The following is a 26,526-nucleotide window of genomic DNA, read 5'->3' as shown; positions in this document are numbered from 1 at the left end:
ATGTGTTCAACAGATACTCACTCCAGACTGTAGAACAAAGGAAATGGGTGGGAGAGAATGAAGGTTTGGTCCTAGCCTTCTCAATCTCTGAGTGACCCCTGGCCAGTCACATCACCTCCGTGAATCTTCACCTCAGGGGCCTCCGGTTCTTCATCTGTACAGTAGGGTAGCAGGATGTATTAGTTATCTATTGCTGTGATGCAAATGATCCCTAAACTTAATGTAATATGCACATGTAATGTACATTTAAAAGTCAAAGCAAAATCGATCTTAAAGCTTCTGAATAAAATCGATTGCAGAGTGTGTCCCACCCCCCCTTTTCTAAAAGCCAAAACCTATATCTATGAAGCTCCAACTGTAATTTTGAGTTACTGGTGATATATCTATATTGTAGTTTAGAATATTAAATACATTTATCAGTTTTATTGTGATGATACATATGGGCTGCATTGCGGTCCCTAAATTGTTATATAATAACAATAACTGGAAAGGACATTTGCCAGAAAGACTGGTTTTGAGTACAAGCTCTGCATTGACGGGGACATAGCGCGGCTTCTCTAAATATCAGTTCCCTTATTTGTAAAATGAAGTTAACGGTATCACAAGTGCAAATTATATTTGTAAATGACAGTGTTCTAGTAACAAATGGAGTTACTTTGGCTACATTTCTTTTTGCAGGCCACGTGTGAGCAGCGTGGCTGCTGCTGGAAGCCCCAGGGACCCATCAGTGTGCCCTGGTGCTACTATTCTAAGAGTCATGGCTACCAACTGGAAGGCAGCCGTACAAAGACAAATGCAGGTAAGCCCGACCAAGAGGCAGGCTCTGGACCCCCCAGGGATGGGCTCTGTTGGCCCCAGTGGAGAGCCTCAGCGACATGCGGAGATTGCTGGGTACAGCCACACGAATGCATGTGACCGAAGGTGGACTAGAATTTATTTTGGCATCAAGGAAAAATCACTCTGTCCTGGGACTTTAGGGACATACTCCATTCATGGCTCTCCCTTCAGGTACCTTTGTAATCTTGCAAAAACATCATCACTTTTCTGGTCCCCAAGTTTCTACTTTTTAAAGAGAGGGATTTGAACTCAGTAATCTGAGGCTATTTACAACTCTAACATAATGCGATTTTAACGATGTGAAAACAATTCCAATGTTTTCAACATTTTAGGAAAGTTAACCAATGCCTGTGCATGGAATAAACATCCCCTCTTTTCCCTCCCACCCTAAAATGCAGAGCATATTAATGATCACCCAGGGGACCCCAGGAGGGGACTACTTTGGGGAGGCTCTTAGAGTAAAGGAAAAGTCATACTCCCCATCCGGAGGCTCTCAGCCTGTCCTGCTTTTCTAAGGTCTCCCCTCTCACCTGGCTTACGTAACTAGGGACTTGGCATCGATGTATATGATCACCTGTAATGTAGCATAAAAATAACCGGGAAGGAATATTGTATATATACAGATGGAGGGCTGAGAGTGTAAAGGGTATGTGATTAACACAGATGGGCTGGTGGAATGAGAGTTAGGCCTTGTGGTTTCCAATCACATTTTGTAGAAAGAGAGGCTACATTTCTTTTTGAGCCTATATTTCTTATTTTTGGATAAGGTGATGACAGTACCTAGCTTCAGACTCTGGTCCAACACTGTATAAGTGCATGTTGGGGCTATATGCCTATATCTTCCCTTCTTTGGGGAAAACAAAGGCTTTTCACCAGGCCCTTTGACATAAAGGTCAGTTTTTATGTGTCTATTTTTTGTGAATGTACGCAGCCAACTATGTAAACCTTTCTCCTTCTCTGCATTAGGATTCACAGCCCAGTTGAAAAGGTTGCCGTCTCCATCCCTGTTTGGAAATGATGTCAGCAATGTCCTTCTCACAGAGGAATATCAGACATCTAACCGTCTCCACTTTAAGGTTGTGGATTATTTATTTTTTAAAAAAAATCTGTTTCGAGAGGTTCTGCTTTCCTACTTGATAACTACAGTTACTAGAAAATAGAAAATTTTGCTAATGGAGGTGTTTTCCTCCACTGTCATTATTCTTACTTAGCGCCTGTATGCCCAAGGCATCCATAGGCCTCCTTCAGTGTGATAACTTCCTAAATAGATATTACAGAGTTTCCTGGTGAGCTTTGGTTGTCATTTATTTGCCCTTAATACCATGTGAAATGTAGTAGGGAGGGAACATATTATCACTTCTTTGAAAGTTCTAGAGATAGTCCATGTCTTCAGACTTGGAGTGTATATTTCTATCTAAGGGCCAACTTGTGAATTTGATGATATAATGTATACATGTACCATAGACATGCTATTTGCATTAATGCCCGAGTTCCAGGACCATGAGCACAGATATTGGGAAGCACTGGTGTTTGGTAGGGATGCTTCTATTTTGAGAATACAGAGACGTTTTCTTTCTCTTCCTTCACCTCTCTGGACAGTTAACTGACAAAGACAATGAGCGGTATGAAGTGCGCCATGAACATGTCCAAGCCTTCAAGGGAAATGCTGCCTCTTCCCAGGCCTACGAAGTCCGCGTCTCCAGTTCACCATTTAGCATCCAAGTGATCAGAAGGAGCAACAATCGTGTCCTGTAAGTTTGCAAAACCTACCTGGGGAACTGAGTAGGAAGGGGAGGGAGCATCACCAGCCTGAGGAAAGGTGCATTTCAACAATATTTTTGAAGGCTGTGAGCACCTGTTGGAGACTAGACTCTCCACTTCCAAATGAATATGCTTTTTCTCTGCCTGCCTTCCTTTTCCCCCCACCCCCTTTTTTTTATTGTTACTAAACATGTATTATAGACCAGTTACTGGGCTATGCCCTTCCCCCCTTTTTCCCTTTCATTTATCTAATCACATTCTTCCACCAGTAACTGTTTATGGAACATCTACTCTAATGTAAGAATAGGACTCAGGCCATGTGATAGGGTGTCTGTGGGACAAATCTAAGAAACCTGCCACATGGTATCTGCCCTCAAGAAGTCCTAATCTCTTGGCATCCACAGAAAAATGTCACAGGAGGACAAATGGGGCCAGTTAAGTGGGGGTATTGAGTCCTTGACACAGAGAGACCGCTTTTCCAAGCAGAGCTGTGTTCTCTCCACCCCACTTGCCCACCCGTCCCTGTGTTTTCTATCTGCGTCTAGGCTTGACTCAAGCATCGGGCCCCTCCTGTTTTCTGACCAGTTCCTGCAGCTGTCCTTCCGACTGCCCAGTGCTAATGTGTACGGCCTGGGAGAGCAAGTGCACCAGCAGTACCGCCATGACATGACTTGGAAGACCTGGCCCATCTTCGCCCGGGACACAACCCCCAATGGGGTAAGCTTTCAGGATGGCCGCTCTTCACTGAATAGTGGAGCCTCGTTCCTGAGGGTCACTCCCAGCAGCGCAGCGTAATGGTTAAGACTAGGGTGCTGGGGTGAAGCTGTCTGGGTCTGAACTCTGGCACTGCCAGGCACCAGTTACATGGTTCTGGGCAAGTTACCTCCTTGCGTCTTCAGTGTTTCATCTATAAAATGGGGGCAATATACTTATCTCATAGGGTTGTGATGGGAATTAAATTAATTGCTACATATAGAGTCTCTAGAAGAGTGTCTGCCACATAGAAAGTGCTCGGTTAAAGTCAACTACTTTTCATTACCTCTCCCTTTTGAACGAACTCGTTCTGGAGGAAACATTACTGACACTGACTCTGCACAATACGTTTGTTCTGATCTCCACATGAGAGGCTGACCTTTATAAATCACCAATTTACCACGCTTGTCAGCAAAACAGGATAAAATATCAACTAAAATACGGTAGTGATCACTCTTTGTAAGTTTGGGGCAGTGAAAAAGTAAAGTTTTATTGTTGTTGCTATTGATTTTTCTTTTTTTCTTTTGCTTCTTGGTTTTGACAAAGCAGAGGTCTTTTCTAGGCTCAGCAATCAGCCACTTTCCTGACTAAGCGGAACCAGAGGCTGGATGAAAAGGGATCATGGAATAATTTATTGTCTATTTTTATGCATTATTACTATTTACCAAAAGAACTTTGAAAAAAAATAAGTATAATTTGCTCCATTTAACAGATGAGGAAACTGAGGCTCAGAAAAGCCAAATAAGCCCCATTTAAAAAAAAGTTTGTAAGTAACAGAGAGAAGATCTCATCCCCAGCCTTTTGACCTTAAAGCCATGCTCCTTACTATACACATGCCTATCAGAAAGACAGAAAAAGAGAAAAGACGTTGAGTCAGAGCAGCTCACTGGGAAATGGCTGGTGATAGCTCTTGATTAAGCAGTCCTGGATCCTTGCTACTTGAAGTGTCCAGCAGGGGCACCACTATGTGAGAAGTGTGGGCTCTCAGCTCCCTCTTCTATCTACTGAATTACGATCCACATTTAACTAAAATCCTTATATGATTTGTATGCACACCAAATTCTGAGAAATTCTGTGCTAGAGCAGTGATTCTCAAACATGACTGCAGATTGGAGTCACCTAGGGAAAGTTAACAAACCATCAATGCTTGCTTTCATCCACAGGGATTCTGTTTTAATTGGACTGGGATGCAGCCAGGGTTGGGAACTACTGTACTCTTCTAAGGTCTAAAAGACCTGCTCAAGTTTTAAAGCCTACTGTTGTAAAGACTAGGAGACCAGATATCTCAAGGAGACCTCCATCTAGTTGCACATTAGAAAGGTGCCTGACTCATATTAAGGCGCGATGGAGCTTTTGCAGGTGGGGTTAGGTCAGGTAAGACAAGAATCTTTGAGAGGAGAGCTCTTGAGAACTTCAGGTATCACAAGCTCTCAGGTGGCTCATTCAATGAGGGAATACTTTTTCACTTGGTTAGCATCAACCAAATATTGACCTTATATTTGCAAAGTTTAGTTGTGTCTTTCACCATGAGTTCCCTGTCATTTACTCCCACGATTAACACCGGTTTCCTAAGTCATTTCTGGCCAAGTGGAGTTTAGACTACTTAGATTGTAAATTTGTGGTTTTTCATTGTCTTTCTGCAGGATGGAAACAACTTGTATGGTACCCAGACGTTCTTCCTGTGCCTTGAAGATGCTAGTGGATTGTCCTTTGGGGTGTTTCTGATGAACAGCAATGCCATGGGTAAAGGGCTAAAGGGATATTCATAAAAAAAAAAAAATGCATCAGAGCAATCTCCAGCCCCTTTCTTACAGCATGGTGATAAAAGGAATGGAGCCCTTTAGGAATGGCTGAGCCATAGCTTAAGGCCTTGTGTTGACATACAGTCACCATGAGTAAGGGTTTCTGGTCTAAATCTTTGTAATTATTACTCTAGAATAAATTTTAATTTGTATTTTCTTCATTTTTAATCCATCAGAGGTTGTCCTCCAGCCCACACCAGCCATCACTTACCGCACCATCGGGGGCATTCTGGACTTCTATGTGTTCTTGGGAAACACTCCAGAACAAGTGGTCCAAGAGTATCTACAGGTAAACTTATATCATGACAATGACTGAGAAAATCCTAAATAGCGCAAAGCAAGTTTAAAGTGCAATTGTGACTTATGAAAATCTGCTGTTATAAGTAGCTGTCGTCAATCTGCTATTGCCAATTCACTCTACCCTCAATGATCTATAAGGAGACCAGGAAAATAGACCAACAGTCAACATCAATGAGAAAGTGTGTTGGAAAATGGAGTATGTTTTGTGCCCTTAAACCAACGCTTAGTAAAGGTTTTATTAAAAATAGGGCATTTTCTAATTTTTATTTCAAATATTTCTTTCAGCTCATTGGACGGCCAGCCCTACCTCCATACTGGGCCCTTGGATTCCAACTCAGTCGTTATGACTATGGCTCCCTAGAGAACATGAAAGAAGTTGTGGAGAGAAACCGGGCAGCACAGCTACCTTATGTAAGCGAGGTTTTAAAAAATCCTCCAAAAATAAAAGAGTACCCTTGGGGAATAAGAATAATTGTTTATAATTTCTCCCCTGAGTTTTTAAATATATATGTAATGTAAAGACTTTTATATACTTAGAGTGGTAGACTGTTTTGTTGGGCCAGCCATTCTTTCAAGGACCTGGTTCTTTATAGTAGGAACTAGTACTTACAGACCACAATTATGGGGTTAGGAGGCAATCTGTTGTCTCTTTTTTTCATATCACATTTTTATTAGTAAAGTTTTCCTATGCTTATTGTATTAACTACATTTCATATAATGCATTTTATTTACATATTGCATTTCATTCTCAAGGCTTTTCCTGGTTTAAGTGAGCAAAAGGATACATGTAATAAAATATTGTTATGTTTCGAATGGCTAAATTTGAGTGTGTCTGTTGTATAATGCAGAGTGAGGTTTTACAAGTGACACAAAGGGAAAGCCGGCTGGTCTCTGGAATAATCCTCTCCTCTCCCTTCTCAGCCCCTTGGAGGCAGACACCTAGGTCTTAGAGCAAGAGTCAATTTCATTCTGGCTCCACTATTTTCATGCAGGTTCAATTGGGGAAAAATAATCACCAAAGAAGCCTTGAAGTAGAGATGCAACACCACAGAATGCGGGTGGCGAAATGAGGGAGAAGACAGCCCCTTCCCCCCCGTTATCTTGTGGATGGGGCAGAGTTTAGGGCGCCACTCTGTTTCTGATAGCTTTTAGTGATTTGTTGCATTGTTGTGGTTTTTTTGTTAGATTGGTTCTTAGTGCCACTGGCCAAGCAACAAGGTGGGATGATAGGTTAGCCTGATTCCAGGGGTGGGCTCAGGCCTTAGGGAAACAGTGGAGCATTTGCCTTGGAGTTACCATTGGAAAAAGAAGCACTCAGAGGCCAGGGACTGATTAAGGACCCTGTTTAGAGCCCAGCACAGAGTCAGTGTGCACCCTGAATAATAACAAGGGAAGTTGGGCTGACTCATTTAACCGGGAAATGCCCAGGCACTAAGCGGCAGACCTTGTGTGCTCTTTCAGGATGTTCAGCATGCCGATATTGATTATATGGATGGGAGGAAGGACTTCACTTACAACCCAGTAGACTTTAAAGGATTTCCTGAGTATGTTAAGGAGCTGCACCGCAATGGACAGAAGCTGATCATCATTGTGGTATGTGCCATCCTCAATTACCCTCAAATTCGGGACTTTCTCTTTCTTGTCAACACACCCAGCTCCCCTTCCTTCATTCCCCAATTGCCGACCCCCTTTCAGTGCCTCTAACTTAAAGCTCGGTCTTTCATTGCCTTTTCCCCCTTCCTAGGATCCGGCTATCTCCATCAACTCTTCCTCAAGTAACCCCTATGGCCCCTATGAAAGGGGTTCAGACATGAAGATATGGGTCAATGCTTCAGATGGAGTGACTCCACTTATCGGGGAGGTAACTCAGTGCCGGAGCTGGGGGATGGTGGAGGGGCTGTGTGTGTGTGTGTGTGTGTGTGTGTTTGTGATTGTTTTGTTTCACATTTTCAGGTGCTTTGTGTATGCTGGGGCTAAACTTTCCCTGTCCTTTTGTCCCCAAATACCAACCACCCCAGCTCTGACATTCCCTTCACAGCCAAGTCCCTTTACACAGCAGCCCCCATGGTGACTACCCGCTCCCTCACCCGCATCGGCCGACTGCAGTCTGCTTCCTTCCCCATCACTACCGCTCCCGCTCGGGCAAATGGCCCCCGTTAGCCGCTAACCGCAAATCCAGTGGACTGTTTCACCCCTTTTTCTTACTCGATTTCTCTATAGTATTTGACAAGTTTTACGACTTCTTTTTATTTGTTCTTGTTTTCCATGAAGGTGTTACCTGCTGGTTTATTTCTAATACCTCCGCAGACCCAAGCACCTAGCTTCTGAGGGGAGGCGGGTAGGAAAGGAATAGAGAAGGGCAGTGGATGGCCAGAACCCGCAATTTGTGATGGACCAGCTGAAATGTGCACAGCACTCTCCCTCACTTATCATTCCAGAAGAGGGAGCAGAGAAAGTGAGAGGGAAGGGTGAACCGGAGCTGAAGATCAGCAAGGACTTAACCAATTTTTTACAAGGAGTTTTTCCTCAAGTGACTGTTTGAATCCCCCTGACACTTATTCTAGGTATTTGTGGTGCTTCACATTCCTGAGAACTTGTGCTCAGGCCCCTCTGTTGCCTTGATCATATTAGGAATTTTTTCCCCAAAGGACTCTCCTTTACTCTATATTCATTTAATTTACTCTGATTAAATTTTTTTTTTTCTTCTTATGCAGGTCTGGCCTGGAAAAACTGTGTTTCCGGATTACACCAACCCCAAGTGTGCTGTTTGGTGGGCAAATGAATTTAAGCTTTTCCACAGTGAAGTGGAGTTTGATGGGATCTGGATTGTGAGTTCTCAATGTTTTGATTATTAGGTGACTAATATTCATTAGGTGACCATATCTATGTCTTGGAGCATAGTGGGGAGAGAAGGACCGGAAAGCAAGTATGTCAATAATTCTAAGCATTTCCTATTTTGTGTGTGTTACGTGTGTTGAGTCAGCTCTGACTCCTGGCGACCCTGTGAATGAGTGACGTCCACAATGTCCTCCCTCAACAGCCCTGCTCAGTTCCTGCAGACTCATGCTTATGGCTTCTTTCATGGAGTCAATCCATCTCATCTTTGGTCTTCCTCTTTTCTTGCAGACTTCTGTTTTCCCCAGCATTAATGTGTTTTCCAAAAAACCCTGCCTTCTCATCGTGTGTCAGAAATACGACAGCTTCAGTTTTGTCATTTTTGCCTCCAGTGATGTTTCAGGCTTAATTTTCTCTTGTCGATCTTTCTGATGGTCCACGGTATCCATAGATTTTTCCTCCAGCACCATATTTCAAATGAATCACTTTTTTGTTTTTCTTATCGGCCTTCCCCCCTGTCCAACTTTCTCATCCATACATGGTAATTGGAAATACAAAGGTATGGATGGCCTTAGCTTTGGCCTTTAATGACGTATCCTTGCTCATGATGATCTTTCCTAAGTCTTACATTGCTGCCCTTTGAGTCTCAGCTTTCTCTTGATTTCTTGGCTGCAGTCTCCGTTTGAATTGATGACTGAACTAAAGTGAACAAAATCTTTAACAAAGTCAATGTCTTCATTGTCTGTGTTAAAGTTGTGTATTTCTTCTGTGGTCATGATTTTTAGCTTCTTGATGTTCAAAATCCCTGTCTTTCTATCAAATAACCTTACCAAAGCACGTAGCTCAGAATCAAAATCTGGTCATTAGAATTATAAGTAATCAGTTTTTTCCCCAGTCCAGCACTCCTTTTACAAATGAATGAGCTGACATAGAAATAGTTCATGTACTCCTCACATTGTCACAAGTAATACATTTTTCAGTTGCCAGTCCAGGGCCCTTGCATTTGGAGATATTGGACAATTTGATCTGAGCTAGAGTATCCAGGCACATGGCAAAGATGTGACTGCAGTAAGGACAATGTCTCATATATTGTCAAATGAAAAAAAAATGCAAAGTAACAGATGTTCAGCAAAATTTAGGGAGCTCTAGAGTTGAATATTTTTTTTCCCTGTTTATAAGAGAAATGTAGAGAGTTCAAACAATACAGAGAGCTAAAAAGATGAAAGCAAAACACTCTAAAATGATATCAACCAAAGACATATTTTGGTACATATCTTCTGGACTCCTCATTTGCACAGCTGTTGGCATGTGCTTGCTCTCTCACTCTTTCTGCTTTTGTATATGTTTTTATATATTTGTTTTTGTGTGTGTGGATTCATAGCTATATTTGGATATACAGAGAATGTACAAGCTGACATACATGGAATCATATAAATTGAAATATTTTTTCACCTAATGTGCTTGGAAAGTTTTCATTGTCAGTGATTATAGGCATCTATAGTTTTGAAGGGATTTTTAAGAACCGTCTCCGAGAAACCTTCAATGTATAGAGAAGATATGAATATCTATTCCTCTCCATGTACATAAGAACCTCTTTAAAAAATATATCTGGTATCATTTTTCTGATTCCTCAACAAAAGACACCATTAGTACAATATAAGTTGGTGTGTTATTTTTTTTAGTTAATCTCTTTTGTTCTATGTTTTGTAGGATATGAATGAGATCTCCAACTTTGTTGATGGTTCAGTTTCAGGATGTTCGACAAGCAATCTAAATTATCCCCCATTCACTCCCAGTAAGTCTTGGTGGTTTGTCTGATTAAAGTGGCAACGGTTATTTGATACTTTAATTTCATAAGGATAGATATGAACAACTTGGCAAGGGAGTTTGTATGTAAGAGCTCACATAGAAAAAATAATGTGGGAAATATAAAGAAAACTAAAAGAAAATCAGAGCACTCCATGCTATCCTAAAGGAGGCATCAATTCAAAAGGGGCTATCTAGTCCTTCTACCTATAGTCTGACCTGTTTCTAGGGGAAGGTCTAGAGAAGATGTGGTACAGAAATCAGAGGCTAGTCATTGGTCTGTGTTGCTCTAGAGGGTACCCCACAGGTTAGGACTCACCAGAGAGAGACCAGATAATGAGGCTTGGTCTTCAGATGAGGGTCATGGCTGGTGATATCATAAGTGTGAAGAACAGACCTGAACCATAGGATAAACGGAAGCCAGAACCCATGGCTTGGGAGGTCACAGTCCAAGTCAGTGAATACGTTGTAAATGAGCTCTGATTGAACTTTGAACAGCACTATCTCTCGGGGTGTGACCTTGAAATCAGCATTTATTGGAGAGGCTTCCTGACAAATTGTGTCTTGATTAAGAAAGGAACAAGTTACTAGAATTATAGCATCTTACAAATACTTCCAATCTGGTGGGAAAATAAGAAATTGGAGCAGATGTGTCAAAGTCAAACGCTGAAGGAATTGGATGGAGGCTAAACAGTCACACTTTATTTTTGTGTGTGAGAGGATCTGTTTATGTTTTAATAAGAGGGAAATATGATAGCCTAATTGTTTTAGAAGTATTAATCTGGCATTAATATGCAGTGTGGATTAGAAAAATCAATCGGTCAGAAGTCAATAAGCCATTAAGAAACTTTTGCAATAGTTAGGATCCAAAGGTCATTTGGATCTGAACCAGAGTGGTGCAATTAGAGATAAAAGAGTAGATGAATGAAAGAGAAATTGGGAAATCATGCTTTATAATATCAGGTCAATAGAGAGAAGGCTTGAGAAATTAATTTATACTATCATCCAGTATTTATATTTTTGAACCACTTAACTTAGCTGAGTTCGAAGAATTCAGGTTGAATCTCAAGTCTTCCTGGATCCCCTTGCTTCCAAATGCCCGCCTCTAGTCACATGAGCCCCCGAGTGGGAGGATGGGTATGGCCAGCACAATTGCTTTATACATCAGGGTAACAACCCCTCACGTATGGCCTTCTGAGAGTGAGGAAGCTGTGTGGTCATTTACAGGATGGCCACAATAACTGCTTGTCCAGGGATCGCCATGTCAGCTTCTGTGACAGTCGAGGTGCAGGCGCTCACTCTCTGACCCCTCTCTGGTCCCAGGAGTCCTGGATGGGTACCTGTTCTGCAAGACTCTCTGCATGGATGCCACGCAGCACTGGGGCAAGCAGTACGATGTCCACAACCTGTATGGCTACTCCATGGCGATTGCCACGGCAGAGTAAGGCCACTGTTGCATGGACTTCCTACGTGTCACACTCGATCTTGCTAGATGCCAGGTGCCAGCGTGTTATTTTTAAGAACTTCGCCAGATGAGGATGGTTATTATTGCTGAATGAATGAAGAAACTACGTAGCACATAGGGAAGAAGGAATCCAATAAATATTTATGGAATGTGTGTAATGGAAGAATGGATAAATAAATGAATAAATGGAAGGTCGGAAGAAAGAAAGAGAAGTAACCTGACCCAGGTCAAACAGCTAATAAACTGCAAAAGCAAAATTTAAGCCCATTTCTGCATGAGTCCTAGGCCCATGTATTTTCCTCTGCATGAGTCCTAGGCCCATGTATTTTCCTCTCTGTCACACTGTACTGACTGGAGGATGGATGGTTAAGTAATTCAGACTTCATGTGCTTTAGGGTTTTAGATGCTGGCTCAGCATCCTTCTCCTGTGCCGTGTCTGCCTTTGTGTGTGGACTCAAATTCTATAGCGAGGAAAAGGCATTGAAAATTTATTCTATTTACTGCAACTGTGACAGAAGGAGGCCAGAGCAAAACCACATTCGTTCATTAGCACAGTAATGGTGTAATTTTAGTGTTCTTGAAAGTTGTTGAAAAAATTATAAAGCAAATGTTTTTAAGAATATAATAGACTTCTTATTTTAAAAATACAGATGATATATATTTGTATTTACTTATAAAATTACCCACAAAGATACATGATTTTAAAATGTCTTTTCTTATTACAAAATTGTGACCAAAGTATTTCTATTTAAAAGAATTTAAGTTCCAAGAAGAGGTTCCTAAGTTCATTTTTGTGTATGTGTAAAATCACACCATGTGAAAGACCAATGTTCAGGATGGGGCAAAAGTAGGTCTACAGTTGTCCATATGAAAAATAATACAATAATTAATAAATAATAATACAAGAATAAACTGTGTTTTGTGTACTCACAACTGTAAACCTTCTTTTGCTCACCTGCATATATACAGCCATGTAAAGTTAAATTTTGCCTTTGTTTCTTAAAGATTGTATATCTCTAGTTACTAGCCTTTTCAAGTCCACTTTGAAATTATGGAATTATTGATGCACATAAAAATCCTTAAAACAAAACAAAACAAAACATAAATACCCTTAATAGTGCAGTCTGCTCCCATCAGCAACTCTAACCCTGCTGGCAGAGAACTAGAAGGGGCGAGTGGGGTGTTGGCTTCTGAGATCCTTGGTGTACGTTGCTGGGCTGAGACACACTAAGGCCACACATTGTTTCCTGGGTCTTTCCCCTTTCTAGAGCTGTCAAGACCGTGTTTCCTAATAAGAGGAGCTTCATTATAACCCGTTCCACCTTTGCGGGGTCTGGCAAGTTTGCAGCCCACTGGTTAGGAGACAACGCAGCCACCTGGGATGACCTTCGATGGTCCATCCCTGGCATGCTCGAGTTCAACCTTTTTGGAATCCCAATGGTGAGTCCACATTCCCAGCTCTCTTACAAACCTCAATTCCCAGAAAGTCTCATCCTAGAAAGTTTCAAATCGTAAGTTTCCCCTCTCCTACCCTCCATGGCCCAGGGGTTTCATGTCTTGAAAGTATGAGCTTCATCTGCATCAGCATGGCTCTGATGCCACATTCTTCCTTGTATCGCCTGATAAAGACAGAAAATTCACCCTTGAAGTGATATCATTGGAATGTTTCTTTTCATTAAAGTATAACATACACGCAAAAGAGAGCACATATCCTTAAGGATACAGTTGATGAATTTCACAGATTGAATACATCCATGTGTACAGAACCCAGATGAGGAAACATAACATTACCAGCACCCTAGAGGTGGTGTTGGCATCTTTTAGTTAAATTCAACAGATGTCTTTATTGAGCTCCTACAATGTGCATGGTACTGAGTTAGGTATGCATGGTGAGGGTGGAGAAAACCATATAGTAACATAGACGCCTTTTCTTTCCCCAAAGAGTTTATAATTTAGTAAGAAGAGACATATATAAACAAACAGTTAAACAAGCTGGGGTAAATGTGCCAACAGGGACATTCAACTGTTAAGGAAGATCCTGAGAAAGGGACTTATTAATTGTGACAAGATTACAAGGGACAAAGGAGGTCAGGGGAGGGGGTCAAGAGAAACTTCATGGAAAAGATAGCGCTTGAGTTTAACCTTGAAAAGTAGGTATATTTTATCTGACTCATGGGGGGAGGCGGTTTTAATATTGAGAAATAAATGTGAGCAATAGCAGTAAGCGGGAGACCTTGATGGATCTGTGAGGGTTGGTGAGCAGGACTGGAATGGGAAGTGATGCTGGAAAGGTAGGTTGGAGCCCGTCTTTGAGGGGCTAATAGAATTAGCTGCAAGGAGATCCTGGACATCTTTGAACAGGTGAGTGACAGCGTCAGATTTAAGCTTTGGAAAAGTAATTCTGATAATAGTGTGGTCAAAATAATAGTACCAGAAGTATTTCTAGTAACTATTTATCAAAAATCTATTGTGTGTCAAGTGTTTTACTTACATTACTTCATTTAGTAAAACCCTCTGTAGCTAATTAGTACCTACTTTAACAAAGTGGGAAACTGAGGCACAGGAGAGTTAAGTAAGTTACTCAAAGTCACCTGGCAATAGAATGGACGCAGGATATAACCCGATTCCATCACGCTGTATTAGCCTTGTCAGTAAGAGGTTAACCAAGCTCAGCTGGGAGGTCCCTGGTAGAAAGCAAAGCGGGGTGTACTCCTGAGCAGTCTGTGTGTCCTTCCAGGTGGGTGCTGACATATGTGGCTTTGCGCTGGATGCCCCCGAGGAGCTCTGCAGGCGGTGGCAGCAGCTGGGAGCATTTTACCCATTTGCCAGGAATCACAATGGCCAAGGCTACAAGGTAAGCCTCTCAGGACCAACATAAATTTGGCATACGTTAGGAGATAGGGTGATTTGGCATACATTAGGACCACATCTATGGGCATCTAAGGAATATGCTGAGCCGTTCTCCCACCGGGTGCTCAGTCAGGCTCATGTGAGCCACTGTGGCCAAGGAAATGGCGAGTCGGTGAAGGTTTCTCTCCTACCTCTGTACACTTGATCTCCATTGCTGATTCTGTAATGAGCATCAGATGAGAAGTGCTTCAAAATTACTGAACTGGCCGTCTCCCGAGAGAGCACTCCTGAGCAGCGGGTGAAGGGGGCTGAGCTGCCCGGTGAACGGCCACTTACTTGGTGCAATATTCTCCCTTTGCCCATCTGTACTGACCAGAGGCCAAGTTTTCAACCTATGCCGCAGATCATTCGGGCAGGAAACTCTCGGTGGTGACGAATGAGGTCTGGAATTCTCCAGCTGCTTCTGTTACTCACGGCCAGATCACATGTGCAATGTCGTCTTTCCTTCCAGCCCCAGGACCCTGCCTCCTTTGGAGCCAACTCTCTGCTGTTGAATTCGTCCAGGCACTACCTTACCATCCGCTACACTCTACTGCCCTATCTCTACACGCTCCTCTACCGCGCTCACAGATGGGGGGACACGGTGGCCAGGCCCCTTCTGCATGAGTGAGTCCACCTCACCCAGAGGACTTTTGTTAATGCAGCTGGGTGACATTGACTAAATCATCAAATATAGGAGTGAAAATGGAAACAATTCAGAGTTATTTATATAATGGAAAACCCAGTTAGTGTTTGCAAGGCTATTGTTGCCTAGGGGTATATTTAAATATTTGTGGTCTGTTCTGTTTTGGGAAGGAAACTAGACTAAATGTCACGGGACTGGAGTCTTTTCTTTGTACTGTGACAAACCAACTCTATCTTAGACACATCATTTTAGTTCTTTTATCCGTTTAGTTTCTTTAATATCAATTTAAAGGATTTGGTAGCTTAAACTTGATGGTCTCTTTTGTAATGCATTATATTCAGGCTCTGGGACTTAAGAGGCTTTCCCTGTCAAAATACAGTTAATGTCCTTATGTATCTGACATTTTAGGCCCTCAGGCACATATCTGTTCTATTTATATATTCAGGATTTTGGATACGTTTTTGCCGTCTTTTGCAATTCTTTGTTATAAGGTGGGTAACCCAGAAGAGAAAAGATGTTGGAACAGGAACTTCTGTCCAAGCCAGGGAAGAACAGGAGAGCACATGGGCTGGGGAGAGAGGGTCTCTCTGCAGGAGTGGGGACATGCGAGTTGAATAGGTGTCATAGAATAATTTGGGGAGGGTGGGCCCTGGCAGGGAGCCTGTGTGTTTTGGACACTCTGAGGCGGGACCTTCCAGGAAGCATTGGCCCTCATCTCAGCGAACGTCTCTCCAATCTCCAGGTTCTACGGGGACAGCAGCACGTGGGATGTGCACCGACAGTTTCTGTGGGGGCCGGGTCTCCTCATCACTCCAGTTCTGGAAGAGGTAAGTGTACCATGGAGACACACTGGTGGTCTCTGCTTCCGTTCCTACCGCCCTCTCCTTGGAACCATTTCTCTTTATTCCAGACCCATTTTCAACATCTTCAGTGAGTCTCGAGATGATGTTCTGGGGGTTAGGGAAGGTGGATATTAGATACTGGCACCTTTTTTTTCTCTAGAAGTCTTTTTTCTTGACCAAGTTCCCAGCCAGGGTAGAAGCATCTACTGGTGACTCTGGGTTTAAGAATGGTCCTATTTGTTGTCAGATCCTCAGAGCAGATGATTACTTGCTTCGTGACCCAGCATCACTCTAAAATCAGGCCGAGCGGGGTGTGCTTGGTGCCTGTGCCCCTTAGTACCAGTGTGATCTGGGTACGAGACTTCATGCTAGTGCCTCCGCTGTACAGGGGAGGTAATAGTCATCCCATCCCTGGGGACTGTTGTGGAGTGTGAATGAGAGATGGTCACTATCCAGCTGGAATTCTCACCACAGCAGGCTTCAGTATTGTCATTGTTCCTAATGTGGTTCCATTTAGGACTTTTTTTTTTTTTTTTGGTTGCCAAGTTATTGCCTTTTAGTCCTATTAGAAGAAAGGCATGATTTGATAACAGGGCCGAGAAAAGTCATTTACATGCTCTCTCTATCTTTTTAAGAGAAATACCTCCTCCTTATATATATTTATTTTTTAAATGATTTTTTTCTTTTTTTATTGCAGTTATTGGGGTGCACTCTCAGTATATGGTTAAGAAGTTCCGTAGGGAATGCTGGGTATTTAATTGGTCCCTTTCAGAGGCTGGGCCATGAAGAGCAATATTTTGTTTTAATTTCAGGGTGCAGAAAATGTGACGGCCTATATGCCTGATGCCATCTGGTACGATTATGAGACTGTAAGTAGCACTGACTTTTCTTAAACTCTTCAGGGCCATAGCTGCTGCTGTGTAGACAAGAAAAACCGAGTGTTTCTGTTGTGTGTTCTGTAAGTTCAGCCAGGTTGATGGCATGTGCCCAAGTCACTTAACATCAGTAAGGGGGAAATCCAGAAAACATACTTTCATATACTTTATTCATCAGTAAGATACAGACTCAAGCAGAATGTCTCATGGGCAAGTACTGGAAGGGCCAATGGGCAATGTGAGCTTGGCCATGACTTAGAACTGTCAGTTCATAGAATATATATCAAAGAGCCTCAGCGTGGCATGCACGTGCTCCCAACCCCAACTGGTGACAAAACCTGTTATTCTTGATATCTTTCCCATCTCTTGTTTGATTGCCCGACTAGGCAGTGGTTCAGCTAGGTGGTAAAAGAGAGTCACAGATGACTCAGCGCGGGCATGAGAGCTGGAGGTGAATGTCCTGCCAGGCCAATGCGATCCATTTGTCTTCATGCTTCAGGGGGGCCGAGTGAGATGGAGGAAGCAGAAAGTGGAAATGCAACTTCCTGGGGACAAAATTGGACTTCACCTGCGAGGAGGCTACATCTTCCCCACCCAACAGCCAGCCACAACCACTGTGGCCAGGTACAGCATGGCTGGAGAGTTCCTTTAAGGGGCAGGCTGACAAAGCTGGTCATTTCTGTTCCCATCTGTTCCCCTTGCAGAAGATGCTGATGCATCACGTGGAGAGTAGAGACCGGGGAGGAAGACGCTCTGGGGTGTGTGTGTGTGTATTTGTTGGTGTATGTGTGTGTGATAGGGCATTAAACTCTGCCTTTTCTGAGGAAGCTTTGATTGAGAGCTGCATTCATATAGACTTTGAAAGACTTTAAGACCTGTTCTTCTTAACCCCCCCTGAATTTCTCCTCAAAACACACTAATTCCAGGGTGGTCAACATCCTCGATTTTACTGGAACCAATTTCATTTTAGCACCGAAAAGTCTCATGACTTGGAAAACCTCTCAATTCAGGCAAAATGGGGTCTGTTGATGACCTTCCTTGCCCTAGCCCGGCCATCCATCCGTCATGCTGTGCTTTTGACTCACTCACTCTCATTTCTAGGGGGTGGTGAAGGGTACACTTTCTATTCCCTTATGATCTCAATTTCCCTCTTCTTTCTTCCCACTGAGGCATTTCTTTCTCGTGATGCAAAACGGGGCTCAAATATTACTCCTTGTGCACTTTAGATCACCTTCATCTCACTGATTTCTCTTTTATGATTCTTTGATTCTAAAGTTAGGGACTCCATCTGTACTAAGGAGGCTCACATTTATAGTTGTGTCTCTACAAATATTAGCTTATTTGTTTTTAACACACTGGAAGTTCTTTGGAGGTTAGAATCCTGTCTTTTCTTTGGCACCTCCCTTATTTGTCTTAAGTTTTTGAATTTAGACTTTTTATGATAGTGATGGAAAATACTTCTAGATCCAAAACCAGCTGTTTTCTTTTTCTCTAATTGACCAGCTTCATGCTGTTTTGCATACTGATACCAAAATTATTTTTCCAAAATGAAGATGTCAACCTGTTGCTCCCCTGCTTAGAGCAAACACTTTCATTAGTAGGTCATTCAAGGCCAGTGACAATCTGGTTCCAAGTTACTTAATAATTATATCTCTGGACACACATTAACACATACCTGTAGACCACCATGCCCAAAATCTTGCTATTGCCCAAACATCTCCTTCTGTTTTCCTGCTTTTGGGCTTCAGCACTTATCTCCCTTTCCAACATTCTCTGCCTGGTATGTTCTTTTTAAAAAAATTAAATTTAGTGAGGTGACATTGGTTAATAAAATTATATAGGTTTCAAGCGTACATTTCTATGATACATCATATGTATATTGCATTGTGTGCCCACCACCCAGTCAAATCTCCTTCCGTCACCATATATTTGGCTGACTTTACCCTTCACTACCCCACCCCCTTCCCTCTGGTAACCACCATACTGTTGCGTGTGTCTATGAGTTTTTGTTTGTCTGTCTTGTGTGTTCATTTGTTGCTTTCAGTTTTATATCCCACATATGAGTTCTTGACTTTTTCTGTCTTTTTCTGTCTTCTGATTTTTTCTTTCGCTTAGCATGATATTCTCAAGATCCCAACATTCTTTGCTTCGTGTTGTTTTTAATAATCCTTCAAATTAACTTCAGATTTCATCTGCAGGAAATGTATCCCAACTCTTCTAGCAGAGGGAGTGCTGCCACTTCCAATTTCCTGGTCATATTTTATACTCTTTTGCTGTTTAGCTGATTTTTTTTTTTCTTTCCTCCTTAATATTATTAAGTATGTCAATCATAGTCATTTTATTCTTTGTACCTGAAAATTCTATTATTTAAAGTCCTTAGTGGACTCTAAATCAATAGTTGTTTTTGCTAACTTTCTTTCATACTGGCTTATCATTTTGTGTGTTCAGTAGTTTCTGTTTTTCAAATGTGTGATCTTAAAGATCCAAATGTGGGTCTCACTCCTACAGAGATCATTTGCCTTCTCTTTGATGGCAAACCAGGACTGCTGTCAACTAGGGAACACATTAGCTCCCTGCAGGGACCATGTATTATATTTTATCTAGGACCAAGTAGCATTTTAGTGGGTGGGTCCTTCAGAATGTGTGATGTCTTCCAGAATATCTAGTCCACCATACTCCTAGAAGTGTCATTCTGGACTCCTATAAATATTTTAACTTTTGTGTCACTCTTTACTTTCCCCTTTCTGATTATTTGGTGAGTATATTTAATCTTACAACATTTAAGGTCATCAGTGGAGTGTGATCCATTCATCTTTGTATCTCTTAGACTTTCTAGCAAATGGAAACTACTCAATGCATGTGTTAGATGAAAGCAGGTGATTTTTTGGATGATGGAACCTGACTTGCATAGGGTGGAATAGAAGGCTCTACTGGGACAGAATAGAATAGAGACTGTGAGGTCAGTGAGGGTTGTAGCATGAGCAGAAAATTGGGAGGTAGACTAAAGGCGTGTTGACGCTAGCAAAGATCCCAATGGAAATTGCTTCTTCTTTCCTCCTCTTTCTCTATGCCCATCTATTGCACCAACTTTTTGAGTAGTGTTTTGTGTTTCTTATTTGTAACTATAAAGCAGATTATTAGAACGTTTGACTTTTCTCTCAAAACAAACTAATAATAAAAAATAAAATTTGGAGCCAGGCGGATGTGGCTCAACAGGTGAGCTACGACCTAGGATCCAGGCAATTGGGGTTTGATTCCCAGTCAGGGCACATGCCCGGGTTGCGGGCTTGATCCCCAGTTGGGGGTGTACAGGAGGCAGCCGATCAATGACTCTCTCTTCATTGATGTTTCTATCTCTCTCTCTCCCTCTCCTTTCCTCTCTCTCTGAAATCAATAAAGATATATTTTTAAAAAATAATAAAATTTGGAAAAGTGCCATTGTATTTTATTGCTTTCTGAGTCAAAATGGTTTTCTGGAAGGGAAAAAAAATTGTCCCCTAGCCACAGTTAATACATCTTCTGCATGTATCATATCTAAAATGACTAGGCTGAACCAATTATTGTCTAGGGTTTCTCTGTCTTCTAATAGTCTATATTCTAAATAATAGTTGCATCAACGGCTTTTATTGTAGCTACTGTGTGATTTGGGTACTACAGTTCTTGCCTCCTACATAGATGTCTATTGTTAATGTTTGGGGTATTTCTATTACTGATTCTAGAGGGAGATGCACCTGTTGATTTTGCCTTTGTGCCCAAAGAAAAGCAGAGCCGCCTGCTGCTAGGATCCCTTTTCATCTGAAATCTGATAGAATCAACCCCAGCTCATTTGACAAAATTCTTTGACTTTTAAGTCTGTCACTTACATAAATCTCTTCTTCTACAGTCGAAAGAATCCTCTTGGTCTTATCATTGCACTAGATGACAACAAAGAAGCAAAAGGGGAACTTTTCTGGGATGATGGGGAAACGAAAGGTGAGCACTGTTGTGACAATGTTGCCTTTTCTGAAACTACATCTTTGAGTTACTCCTGCTGCTCATTTAGCTGGGGGAGAAATCTCACCAGGCCCAGGAGCGTTCATCACTCCAGAGAAGAGTTTTGTTTTTTAGTAGCACTGTTCATGGGCAGTGGAGATGGACTGCTGATGGAAGAAAAACATATTTCTACTTCTTAGAATTCTCCCATCGGCCAGCAATATTCATAGGCTCTCATTTTATTGTCAATGAGTATCTGAAAGAGAGATTTTCAAGACCATCCCTGCCATTTAATATAGACATCTTCCCCCAAAATACTAATGAACAGATGTCGATGCTATGAAATACATATCCAGTGAGGCAGTGAGAATCTAGCTATGTGTCTATATTTAGCTTCCTAGCGCATTTTTCTGTCTCCAGTATACTAACAACTCTTGTGGCTCAAGTTTAGGAAGTAGATTCACTTGAGGCGTATGCCTTGGAAGCACATGGAAGGAAACATTTTCAAGATTAAAGAAGAAAGAAAGAGGGAAAACAGTGGCCTGACCTGGAAGACTCTGTCTATAATCTTGTCATTCTCATGTTGTAGCTTCAAAGGCAGCCAGGGTAAAATCTGTTCTTCTGTGGTGAGTCTGATATATCTTTCTCTCACTTTCAGATACTGTGGCCAATAACACTTATATCTTATGTGAGTTTTCCATCACCCAAGTGAGTAGTACATTTTTGTGAATCTTAGGTGTGGGCTTTTGTCTGACCATGAGGCTCATGTGTGTTTGTGTATGTGTGTAATTATATTTGTAGCTTCATATGCATGTGTGGGTATAGGTGAGCACATTCTCCCAATAATTGAATCAACCATGTTAGTAAAAAGGTGGCAATTAAATGGATAAATCAAAACAGTCAGTTCTTTAAATACAGTTTTTAAAAAATCTCTTCTCTCTCTCTCTTTCTCTCTTTCTGCTTGGTGGTTGGGGGGGGCAGTTATCAAAATAAGTTTGTACTAGTTAAGCACACAGTAGTAGAGAGAGCTAAGAGGCATTCAGACCAACCTGGGGTATCTGGTCTAGGATGGAATATTTGAGCGACTTGAGAATCTGTGTTTTATAGTTATTTGTGCTTAATTGTTTTGCAGAACCGCTTGGATGTGAAGATTTTACAGTCAACCTACAAAGACCCCAATAATTTAGTTTTTAAAGAGATTAAAATCCTTGGGACCCAGGAACCTAGCAACGTTATAGTGAAACAGAATGGTGTCCAAAGTCAAGTTTCTCCTAATGTCATTTATGATTCTAACCTACAGGTAAAAATCCATTTGGTCGAGAGGGTTTAATCAAGAATTCTTCACAGCTCATGGCGTCCCTTTTTACCAAGGTTGCATGGGTCCCAGACGACTGATCTACACTTTGAAGCCTGGGGTGGGAAGCCAGAGGGTTTGGAGAGGAAAAGAAATGAGCAGTGGGCCAGAACTAGAATGAATGGGGAGCTGCTGAGAAGCTGGGATGAGGCCAAGGAGTCTTTTCATCCTAATTCCCCTGTTGGCCCCTCAGTCTTCTGTTCCCTTTGACTGGGAAGGAAGAAGAGCAAAGCTAGGAGTGCAGGGAGCAGGGTTAGAGGAAAAGTAGATCTGAAAGCTGCTGGTTGATGCTAGAAAGGTAAAGATGGGAGGGCGAGTCCCGCTAATGAAAATTCTGCGGTGAGGTTTTTTGTTTGTTTTTTTACTATACTGAGATATATAGGTTCCCACTCTGACGCATACACTTTGAGGAAATATATTAAGTCAAAGAATTTGACAAGCCTAGCTAATTAATGACTACTTATCTGGTTAGATGATAACAATAAAATGATTTTTCATCAGTTGCGATAAGACCTAATGCTCCTGAACAGGTTTGTAGTCAGCTCTTCTGGTATTTTAGCACTGAGGGACCCTTTTCTCAAATATTATGAGGGACTCTTTCCTCCAATACTCCTTCCTACAGGTATGATTGGGGATTGGGAGCTGTGGGTCAGCATGGTTTCTGAGGGACCTTCCAAATTTGGAGGAAATAAGTAAATTTAGTCTTCTACTATAATGATCTACCAATGATGTTTGACGTTTTGTCTTGACAGCATCCATTGAGGATGCATACATCATCATGTTAGAAGTAAAATGTTATATTTTTGTTTGTGAGTACAGCAAAGTGCAAGAGATGCACAGATGAAAACAAACTCAATGTGGATGGTGGGGAGACATAATTTATACACGTGAAATTACTGGGAAGGGAACAGGCAACCCAACCATCATATAGGAAGTGTTAACTTATATTATGCTAATTTCGTGTTCAAAGCTTAATGGAGTAGTTGAGCAAAGCCCTCGCAGAGAGCAGGGCTGGAGCTGAACTTTGAAAGACGATGCATCAGCTAGAGATTCGTTTGGCTGCAAGCGGCAGGAGACTCAGCCGAATGGTGGTTTAAACAAGTTGAGATTTTTTTCCCTTGTGCAATAAGAAGTTTAGAAAGAGGTCAGTTATTGGCATTGGTTCAGTGGTTCGAGGTTGTCAGGGTTGAGGGTTTTTTCTCCTCTGGTGATTGGAAGTGCCTCCTGCTTCATCCCAGTCACTGTGGCCTTGTTTTAGTACACCCCCCCAAAGAAGAGGAAGCAAGCAGGCCCCTAAATCAAGAAAGAAACAGTTGGCTTGAAATGTACCTATTTATAACCACAGCTGTGTTATGTGGATTAAAAATTTAATTCTTAAGTGGGAACTTTAGTATTCTAAACTGAAATAGTGAGTAAGAAGATAACTTTTATGCAGGGCAGGCAGCTGGCAGTGTATTCCACAGATGGGCACCATTTCCCTAGAAAGGGCATTTGCCTGGATAAAGCATTCAAGGTTGAGATATCAGAATGAGCCAATCTAAGGACAGCCTTATATTAGTAACAGATGAGCCTTTCATTGGTCTGTGAATATTGTATAACTAGAGTAGGTAGGATTCACTTTTAGAAGGGGATCGGTTTGGACAGGTAACTTATGGTCAGATTTTGGAAGGTCTTAGCGCCAAAATGAGAGGGATCTGACCTAATTTCAAAGGGTCTCCTGTTGATCCTCAAATCAAGGCTGTGCTGTTGTAAGAACGTGGTTGTGGAGAGGGGTAGGATTCGTAGCACAGAGGAGCACGATGAATTTAGACTGGGAAGAGACTGGAAGAAGGATGATAATGGTTGGAATGTAATTTTATAACTCTAGATACATGTAAACTTTCTCTAAGGAAATTGCTAATTAAAGACGAGACAAACATAAAAAATACATAGAAAAATATTAAATACTTGAGTTAGTGACTGGGATTTAAAGAGGTTTTCAAATTTTGAGGCTTTGGGTTTGGAGAAATGAAGAGGCTGGGATGTTAGAAACAGAAGGAAATGGTGTGATTTTGCTAACTCACCAGTTTTACAATTGGTGAAATTGGGACCCAGTGAACTGAAATAATTTGTCTAAGTTTCCACAGCAGAATGGAGATGAGATGCCAGGCCATACTGACCTTATCCCTTTGTTCGTGCCATCAGTCCAGACCAATGGGCGACGCTGGTCTGGGGAATGGAGGGCAAGAAGTCAAACTCAGTCTGGGATGACACGTGTGCTTGTGTGTGTTACGGAACAAGGGGGAGTGTAAAGAGAGCCTTCCTGACAAAATAGAGGAAGCCGAGTCAGGGAAGGAAAGAAAGGGGTGATTACAGAAGATTTTATTTGACCAAATTCTTTTCAAAATGTTATATACAAGATTCTCGTAGAGTTGTGACATCTGCCCTGTTGCCATTGGATAACTCCCCCCCTCACCCCCCAAATATAGTTCTCTTCGTAGAGGCTCTAGTGGTACATTACTTGGATTGTTGAGTCTGGTTGGATTTCTATTCCTTTCCTAAAAGAAGTTTCAGATCTTGCAGGGCCTGTGTCCTGAGGGTAAACTTCCTTGTCACCTCCCCATCCCTATAGGTCGCCCTTATCACAGGACTTGATCTTGTCCTGGGAGAAGCATATACTGTGGAATGGGAGCTGAAGATGAAGGACACAGAAAAAATAGACTGTTATCCTGATCAGGGTCCTGCTTCCAAAGACAACTGTTCTGTTCGCGGCTGTGCCTGGGAGGTAACCATGCTGATGGTGTTATCATATGTTAAACCTCTCTGCCTGTACCCTACAATTTCATGAGCATAGCATCAGTACCTATGTTATTACTTAAAATCCACAGAAAGAAAGGGCTTCTAACTGAACCTGAGTTTTTACCTGGATATGAAGGGTAGGTAGGGACAGGAGTGAGATGGGTTTTTTTTTAAACAAATATTTTGCATGGAGATCAGGAGTTTAAACTTGTATCATAACCAGAGTGTATAGGGAAATGGGTGGTGGTTGGCTTTATCTTCCTATAAATTGCCTTTTCCCACCCCTTTGCATTTGAGAATCCCAGGACCCCATGCTGAGCTGACTTTGGCTTTACTTCTCAGGAATCCACTTCCCCAGGAGTCCCTTTTTGCTATGTCACCAAAGATCTATACTCTGTCAGTGATATTCAATATGACTCACACGGGGCCACAGCTGTCATCTCCTTAAAGTCTTCTCTTTATGCCAATGCTTTGCCCTCAACACCTGTGAACTCCCTCCGTCTGAAAGTGACCTACCACAAGAATGACATGCTGCAGTTTAAGGTACGTGTTTACAGCCTGTGTGCCTAGTACCGACTAGCACTTTTCAGGTCCATTACATTTCGCTAGTCAAGGTTACAGAACCCTCAAATAAGGTCGCTCTTCTGAATTAACCATGCTGCATTATCCTGGGTCGTTACCCTAAGAGCAATGAGAAACCTGGAACGGGGAGACTGTTCTAATTTGCATTTTGAAAAGATTGCTGTGTCTACTGTAAGGGAAATGGTTGGGAGGGCAAGAACAAAAAAGAGAGACATGTTAGGAAGTTACGAGTTAGGTAATCCAGACGAGGGCTGGAGTTTAGACATGGTACAGGCAGGAACGGGGAACTGTGGCAGCTTCGAGAGCTGAGAAGGCCGCGTTGCAGGCTCTGGTGATGGCTGCAAGCAGGTGAGGATGAGAGGGAAGCACCAAGAACGAGGACCATGCTCTAGCCTGCTTGCCTGTACGGACCATGGTGCTGTTAGCTGGAGCGGGAACACTGAGAAGGTCTGAGCGTGGGCAAGGTCGGAGGAGCTCAGCTCTGGGCGTTGAATTAGGGATACCTGTGAAATAGCCATGAAGACGTAGTGACCTCTCTTTCCTATGATTAATTGCATCTAAGGACTAGTGATGGACTGTTTTGAATCTATTTCTTTATGAAATTGTGAGTTTCTGAAAGATGAGAATTTGTCCTTTCATCTTCATATTTTTGAAATCTAACACAGAGCTGGGTAGGCAGTTAGCACTCAGATGTTCATTGAGAGAATAAATGAAAGACATCAGGCATTGCCTGAAAGGTTCTTCATAATCTACTATCAACCTGGACTATGAGTTCTTGTACATCTTCTAATGTAAGGATGAAGCTTTTTTATTTTTTATTTTTAAAAAATATATCTTTATTGATTTCAGAGAGAGGGAGGGAGAGGGAGAGAGATAGAAGCATCAATGATGAGAGAGTCATCATTGGCCGGCTGCCTCCTGCACGCCCCTGACAGGGGATTGAGCCCGCAACCCGGGCATGTGCCCTGACTGGGAATGGAACCACAATCTCCTGGATTATAGGTAGATGCTCAACCACTGAGCCACGGC

At 42.1% G+C, this 26,526-nt stretch overlaps 1 protein-coding gene across 1 annotated transcript in view; it reads left to right on the top strand.

The window, feature by feature from the left end:
- The window catches only part of MGAM (maltase-glucoamylase), a 59,557-nt gene that overhangs the window by 8,243 nt on the left and 24,788 nt on the right, over positions 1-26,526 (top strand). Inside the window, exons 3-25 of the mRNA XM_016205064.2 lie at positions 679-799; positions 1,804-1,913; positions 2,437-2,588; positions 3,144-3,315; positions 4,995-5,094; positions 5,330-5,442; positions 5,739-5,864; positions 6,915-7,046; positions 7,198-7,314; positions 8,168-8,281; positions 9,999-10,083; positions 11,418-11,535; positions 12,828-12,999; positions 14,297-14,413; positions 14,921-15,075; positions 15,837-15,921; positions 16,749-16,805; positions 17,311-17,435; positions 20,695-20,783; positions 21,442-21,491; positions 21,916-22,083; positions 24,749-24,901; positions 25,258-25,458. Of these exons, the coding sequence (XP_016060550.2) occupies positions 679-799; positions 1,804-1,913; positions 2,437-2,588; positions 3,144-3,315; positions 4,995-5,094; positions 5,330-5,442; positions 5,739-5,864; positions 6,915-7,046; positions 7,198-7,314; positions 8,168-8,281; positions 9,999-10,083; positions 11,418-11,535; positions 12,828-12,999; positions 14,297-14,413; positions 14,921-15,075; positions 15,837-15,921; positions 16,749-16,805; positions 17,311-17,435; positions 20,695-20,783; positions 21,442-21,491; positions 21,916-22,083; positions 24,749-24,901; positions 25,258-25,458 (2,832 nt within the window). The remainder of the gene's footprint in view (positions 1-678; positions 800-1,803; positions 1,914-2,436; positions 2,589-3,143; positions 3,316-4,994; positions 5,095-5,329; positions 5,443-5,738; positions 5,865-6,914; positions 7,047-7,197; positions 7,315-8,167; positions 8,282-9,998; positions 10,084-11,417; positions 11,536-12,827; positions 13,000-14,296; positions 14,414-14,920; positions 15,076-15,836; positions 15,922-16,748; positions 16,806-17,310; positions 17,436-20,694; positions 20,784-21,441; positions 21,492-21,915; positions 22,084-24,748; positions 24,902-25,257; positions 25,459-26,526) is intronic.

Source organism: Miniopterus natalensis, chromosome 10, assembly GCF_054644295.1.
Source record: "Miniopterus natalensis isolate mMinNat1 chromosome 10, mMinNat1.hap1, whole genome shotgun sequence".
Taxonomy (NCBI): Eukaryota; Metazoa; Chordata; class Mammalia; order Chiroptera; family Miniopteridae; genus Miniopterus; species Miniopterus natalensis.
The sequence above is the reverse complement of the archived record's forward strand: the minus strand, read 5'-3'. Positions and strand labels throughout refer to the sequence as shown.